Source organism: Chiloscyllium plagiosum, chromosome 6 (genome assembly GCF_004010195.1).
Source record: "Chiloscyllium plagiosum isolate BGI_BamShark_2017 chromosome 6, ASM401019v2, whole genome shotgun sequence".
NCBI lineage: Eukaryota > Metazoa > Chordata > Chondrichthyes > Orectolobiformes > Hemiscylliidae > Chiloscyllium > Chiloscyllium plagiosum.
In genome coordinates, this window is record NC_057715.1 from 48,670,338 (window position 1) to 48,677,771 (window position 7,434).

The 7,434-nt window shown below is 39.4% G+C and overlaps 1 protein-coding gene across 1 annotated transcript in view; it reads left to right on the plus strand.

Moving 5' to 3' along the window:
- The first annotated feature begins 1,303 nt into the window (after positions 1-1,303).
- The window catches only part of LOC122551046 (sestrin-3-like), a 63,899-nt gene continuing 57,768 nt past the window's right edge, over positions 1,304-7,434 (plus strand). The window contains 2 exon segments of the mRNA XM_043692689.1: positions 1,304-1,488; positions 5,333-5,515. Of these exon segments, the coding sequence (XP_043548624.1) occupies positions 1,381-1,488; positions 5,333-5,515 (291 nt within the window). The 5' untranslated portion in view covers positions 1,304-1,380.

Consider the following 7,434-nt stretch of genomic DNA (forward strand, 5'->3'; position numbering starts at 1 on the left):
ACTTTTGCTCCAAAAATGAGGGGAATAACCCAGCAACCACAGCCCAGTTAGTTTAACTTTTTTTTATAATGAGAACTTTTTGAAAATAATACTGCAAAGTATAACTAAGTCACTAGATGCATGGATTAATTAAAGAAAATTGCTACCAATTTGTCAATGGCAATTTCTGCATAACTAATATGATTAAGTTTTTTTGTTCTGGAAAGGGTTTAATAGGGCAGCAGATGATATGGTGTACATGGACTTCACAAAGCTTTTGATAAGGTGCTTCTAAATTGATTTGAGTTAAGTTGTGGTTTATAGAATAAAAGGGATAATGGCAGCATGAATGCAATTTTGGCTGCCGAAAAAGGAAACAGACTATTGGTGAATGTTGGTTTTTATACTGAAGGAAGGTAAACAGTTCCTCCAGCAGCCAATTGTCAAAGCATTTTTGAGATATTATTAACAACTTGGACATGGATATGCGTGTGCACAATTTCAAAATTTGCAGCTGACCCAAATTTTGGACGTGTGACGAGTAATGACTTCAAGAGGATATAGGCTGGTGAAATGCTTGGAAATGTGGCAGATGAAACTTAATACAGAGGAGTGGGAAATGATGCATGTTTTCCTAAATGAGGAGCAGCGATATTAACTGAAGAATACCATTCTTTAGGAACAGAAGATCTGGAACAAAAGAGGAGAGTGTGAAGAAAGGTGCATAAATTTGTTAACTGTGGGGCAAATTCAGAAAATTGTGTGCATAGTGCATAGACAGGGCATTTATGAGACCAAAAATGAGGGATATGACTATCCTTTTTTGTAATGAATCAGTCCTCCACTTGGAATAGTGTCTAATTCTGCACAGCATTTCAGGGAGGATGTGAAGGATTTCATTTATGCGCATAGACTGGAAACATTGGGGTTTTTGTTTTAGAAAGTTGGGAGGAGATTTGATCAGAAGGAGTCTCGATAAGGTAGTGGGAAGTTGTTCTTAAAGGTGGAAGGGTCAAGAAAACAAGGACACAAATTTTTAATGTGATTTGCAAAAGAATCAATGGTGACATGAAAATAAACTTTTACTAAATGAGAGTTTAAGGATATTGAATGCAGTACATTAAATGTATATGATAGCAGATTCAATAGGTTCTTTTATTACAAAATTGGGTAAGCATAAAAAAAATCCACAAGGGTTGGGGTGAAGCAGTGGGACCAACAAAGTTGCTCTTGAAACAGTTGGCAGGGACTTGACTGACTGACTGACTGTCCCCTTTCTACCATCTAATTATTTTATTCGTGTTGCAGATCGTCCAAAATAATCCTGTAGATGGGAATACCAACTTGCTAATCCTGGAAGAATATTCCACCACAAGGCACCATGACAATACCACACGAATTATGGTTTTGTACCCTCAATACTTAGAATCTTTTCTTCGGACCCAGTACTACATACAACGCATGGATGGACCATTCCCCTTTGAATACAGGCATTACTTGGCAATAATGGTAAAGTAAATGGAATGTAAACACTGAGCATTTAATTATGCAGCTAAAGTTATTGCTGGGGTTTTGTCAATTAAGTACACCAAACAAATGACAAAATTTAATTGCTTTACTGACACTTAAGTACCATAGTTTCCTGTTTGTGCAACAAACACTAAAATGTCTGGCAAAGATGGCTGCCACTTGAGCCTGTGCAAAGAGTGCAATAAAGATGGCCATCACCTGGATGTGCACAGATGGCACCAGTGTTCACAACTTTTACCTGAACTCTTAATTAACTGTAAGGTGTTTGGCAAGTTGTAGGGGATCTTATGTGCACCGTGAAGAAAGCTTTGGCTGGCAGCTGGGCTGATGTGAAGAAGCCCTGGTCTGAGGTCAGGTTCAGTATCCGGAGACAAGCTCCCTTGTGCTGACAAGGGGAAAGGCACCTCTGCAAAGTGGCTAAGAAGGAAACCTGAGGGAAAGTGAAAAAGAAGTTGAAGAAACAGCACAAGTAAAATAATTAGTGAACAGAACCATAGCTAAGAATCGGCTTTTCTAAATTCACCCCATTTCTCTAAATAGGTGAACCTGTGAGAAAATTCTGTCCTGTTGTCAAGCTCATTGTTAATGCAGAATATTCAAATTAATACAACAACAAAGTACTGCAAATGCTGAACTTCATTTGAATTTAACATTTGTTAAATCCCTGGTTTCTCTTTCATAATAAAGGTGTCCAATCAGCATTTTACTTGATTTCATGATGCATATGCACAGTTAATGCCACCCAGTGGTAATGTTTACACCTATTTGCCATATAACACACAATTGGAACCTATTGGACTATAACCTGGTGTTGTGAGATTTGTAACTTTGTACACCCTAGTCCAACACCGGCTATACATCCAAATCATGTATACTTTTTCAGATTTTTAGCCACTTTAAATATGTTTTTGTTAGCTCAGTGGGGCCATACAAACTGCACCTGCATTGTATCCAACTCAGGCAGTTTGAGCGCACAATCTAGATTGATGCAATTGTTTAGGACTAAACATAAAAATTTCCAACCTTGGTACTGCCTGTACCCTCTTGCAATTGCATGTAAAAATATCCCAGTACTGTAATGAAATTACTGCACATCTGGATAGTAGTAACAGGATAGGACAGAGTCAGCATGGATTTATGAAGGGGAAATCATGCTTGACTAATCTTCTTGAATTTTTTGAGGATGTAACTATGAAATTGGATGAGGGAAATCCAGTAGATGTAGTGTACCTGGACTTTCAGAAAGCTTTTGATAAAGTCCCACACAGGAGGTTAGTGAGTAAAATTAGGTTACATGGTATTGGGGGCAAAGTACTAGATTGAATTGAAAATTGGTTGGCTAATAGGAAACAAAGAGTAGTGATAAACGGCCCCATTTCGGAATGGCAGGCAGTGACCAGGGGGGTACCGCAGGGATCCGTGCTGGGACCACAGCTTTTTACAACATATGTTAATGATATAGAAGATGGTACCAGCAATAACATTAGCAAATTTGCTGATGATACAAAGCTGGGCGGCAGGGTGAAATGTGATGAGGATGTTAGGAGATTACAGGGTGACCTGGACAAGTTAGGTGAGTGGGCAGATACATGGCAGATGCAGTTTAATGTGGATAAATGTATGGTTATCACTTTGGTTTTGATTACTCGTCCCTAATCTCCTCTTTGAAAATGGCAGAGTTGCTTTCTTGAACTGTTGTAGTACAAGAGAGTTACATACATGCTGTGTTCAAGATGAAATTCAAGAATTTTGACCATTGAAGAAGCAGCAATATATGTCCACCGGAGGATGGTGATCAGCTTAGAGGGAAACCCTGTAGGTAGTGGTGCTGCCGTGTATCCAATGCCCTTGGCATAGACTCATAGAGTCATAGAGTCATAGAGATGCACAGCATGGAAACAGACCCTTCGGTCCAACCTGTTCAGCTTAAAAATACGGGGTAGACCATTTAGGACAGAGATGAGGAGAAACTTCTTCACCCAGAGAGTGGTGGCTGTGTGGAATGCTCTGCCCCAGAGGGCAGTGGAGGCCCACTCTCTGGATTCATTTAAGAAAGAGTTGGATAGAGCTCTTAAAGATAGTGGAATCAAGGGTTATGGAGATAAGGCAGGAACAGGATACTGATTAGGAATGATCAGCCATGATTATATTGAATGGCGGTGCAGGCTCGAAAGGCTGAATGGCCTACTCCTGCACCTATTGTCTATTGTCTAGTACTAGAAGAGGTGTTTTCCCCAGTGTTAAGGCCAGTATTGTCAATTGCCATCACTAAAAGATTATTCATCCATCATCAAATTGCAGTTTGTAGATCCTTGATACATGTAAATTTGTTTCCCCTATATTACACCAATGATCACACTTCAAAAGTATTTGATTAGCTGTAAAGAACTTTAAGATGGCATGATGTAATAACAAGTGCCATCTAAATGCATAAATATAAAACAAAGAAAAACAAACAACATCGTGGGCCAAAAGGCCTGTTCTGTGCTGTACTTTTCTATATTCTGTTCTAACTTTGCTGGAAATCTGAAACAAAAACAAAATGCTGGACAAACTCAGCAGGTCTGGCAGCACCTATGGAAGGAAAGCAGACAATGTTGAGTCTTGTGACCCTCTTCCAAGTCTGATGAAGGGTCAGAGGACTCAAAATTAACTCTGCTTTCTCTCCACAGATGTCAGATCAATTGAGTTTCTCCAGCAATTTCCACGTAAATGCAACGCATTCATTCACATCAGAATTTTTAAGCAAGATTTGTTTTCTTTCAGCAATCAATGTTTGAGAATGACAGTATGTTTAGAATGTCATCAGAATAAGGAAACCTGGAGCTCCCAAGACTATTCACTGAAAACAAAATGAGAACTATGCTTATATTTGGGCATGTCTAAAGTGATTCTCTTCTATTTTATACGTCCATATTTTCTACTGTTTGGGATGTTACTGAATAAGTAACCACTAACACATGCAGTCTTTCTTTTTATACTAGGTTGTGTCATTAGTTCATTGAAGTATGAGGTACTTCATAAAAAAGGAAACGGTTGTTCAATTGGACTTTGCAAAGTGTTGCTTTGTGAAATCCTCAGGTTAAACAATTTGAGTGAACACATCATTGCCAAGTAGGGAGGCAGTAGCATTGCAGTATTGTGAGTATCTGGCTAAAGACCCAAACTAAAGTTTTGAGGGAAAAGGTTCGAATCGCACCATAGCGAATGATGAAATTCAATAAAATCTGTAATTAAAGCAGGTCTAATGGTGATTGTGTATAGGGTCATAGAGTTGTACAGCACAAAAATAGACCCTTCAATCCAGTTCGTCCATACCAACCCAATATCCTAAATTGTTCTAGTTCCATTTGCTAGTATTTGGCCTGTGTTCCTCCAACACCTTCCTATTCATGTACCCATCCAGATGACTTTTAAATGTTGCAATTATACCAGCCTCCACCACTTCCTCTGGCAGCCCATTCCATACATGCATCACCCTCTGCTTTAAAAACACCAAGATCTCTTTTTAAATCTTCCCCTCTCATCATAAACCTATGCCCTCTAGTTTTGGACTCCCCTACCCTGGTGAAACTACCTTGGCTATTCACCATATCCATGTCATTCATGATTCTCTAAACCTCTGTAAGGTTACCCCTCAATGCTGCAGAAAAAGATAACCCCAGCCTATTTAGCCATCTCTTCTCAAACTTTTCTTAAATCCTCCAACTCTGGCAACATTGTAGAGCAATTTGAAGTGATCAAAATTTAATATAAAACAATGACAGCTCTTTCCTCTGCATGTTCAGTGCTAATATACTTGTTTTTGATATTCCCTAACCAGGCTGCTGCCAGGCACCAGTGTTCCCATTTGGTAAACACTCATGTAAATGAGTTCTTGCAGGTTGGTGGAGAAGTGGAGTGGCTAAATGGCTTGGAGTATGTCCCACAGAAACTGAAAAATATCAATGAAGTCAACAAAATCCTTGCACACAGACCTTGGCTGATCACAAAGGAGCACATCAAGGTAAATCTTCAACTGATGTTTGAATGATTTAATTGTAGGCTTCCAGTAAACTTCCATATTCTGGGCATTGTATGTTCTGTAACTATATATCTGTACTGAATGAAAAACTGATTTATTTTTCATAAATCAATGGAGAAAATGCTGGTTGTGCAATTTGAGTAAAATGCTAACGTAATGTTATCTTAAATATTTGCTACCCTATATTATAATGCCAATAATTTGTTTTTTTTCTCTTCCATTTTACATTATATTTTTGGTGAGTTGAGAAATTTTTTTGTTCCTCCACTGTGTACAAATTTCACTTCCTCTTCTCCTTAAAAAAATCAGGAGTCTTTCATATATCATTAGCTGAAAATAAACTTGTACCAGATAACCATGAAGTTCCCTATTACTGTTGGAGAATTTTCTGTTGATTTTTCAACATCATTTGAATTTTCAAATGACAAATTGCAACCATTGTTTTAAATTTAGCTCAATGTTTTGTGTTTTTATATAAAAATATATTTTGTTGTGGCAAAGGAATTGATTATTCATTCGCTCTTGTCCACTATCATCATTAAGCTTTTTCATACAAAGTGATGCATTAGAAAGGCAAGATTCATGAACAGTGGATGACAGGAGAAATCGTATGACTCGCCAAAAAGAAAAGGGAAGCATACATAAGGTCCAGGCAGCGAAGAACAGAATGTGCCCTAGAGGAATAGTGGGAGAGTAGGACCAGTCTTAAACAAGGAATCAAACGAGCTAAAAAGGGTCATGAAATAGTTCCAGTGAACAGAATTAAGGAGAATCCCAAAGCCTTTTATTCTTATATAAACAGCAAGTGGATAACTAGAGAAAGGACTGGTCCATTAAAGGATATGGAAGGAAGGTTGTGTCGAACCTGAGAAAATGGGTGAGATGCTGAATGATCAGTTTGCATCAGTGTTCACTGAGGAGAGGGAGATGATGAATGTTAAGATTAGAGATAGAAGTTTGATTGCTCTGGATCACATTGACATAAGTAGGGAAGATGTGTTGAGTAGGCTAGAGGTTAAGGTGGACAAATCCCCAAGGACTGGATTGGGTCTATCACAGGTTGCTGAGGGAGGCAAGAGAGGAAATAGCTGGGCCCTGACAGATATCTTTGTAGCATCCTTAAACACAGGTGAGGTACTGGAGGACTGGAGAGTTGCTCATCTTGTCCCCTGTACAAGAAGGGTAGTAGGGATATTTTGGGTAACTATAGACCAGTAAGCCTGATGTCACTGGTGGGAAAGTTGCTGGAGAGGGTACTAAAGGGATAGGATCTATTTATATTTAGAAAAGAGTGGGCTTATCTGTGATAGTGTAGGGGGTGGTGTAATTTTTAAATCATTAACTGTTGTAGTAAGCACATAGTAAGTACAAAGCCACCATTTTAGTCTTCTCTACCTTGTAGTAAGCACGAGCAGACACTCCCCCAGATTTTCATGAATGGAACAATGGAAACAGCTTTCCTCGTGGCTGAGGGACCGCCCACAACCACGACTGTACGTCATCATCCATATAAGGGAGAAACGGGGAACTCGAACACTGATTGGCTGGGTGAATAACCAAATAATCTCATACATCAGGAGGACAGTGGGGAACTTTAACACTGATTGGCTGAGACAGTAGAAGGCCCCGCCCACTCCTACATGGATATAACGTGCGGGGATTACAATCTGTGTGTGTGCCGTGGGAAGCCATTGAGGTAACACCCGGTTCTGCAGAACTGAATAAATAGTTTTGGACGAACTCCTCCGTGTCTTTGTTCTCGGGAAGGGAAGCAGAGTGCCTGATGGGGGGTCGCAGAGTCCCCTATCCTGCACAATCTCTGACTGTGGGATCATAAAAGTGAACATTGCTCTGATTCATCTCTGGGCTCCTTGATGTCCACTTGTTTGTTATCTAGCTTC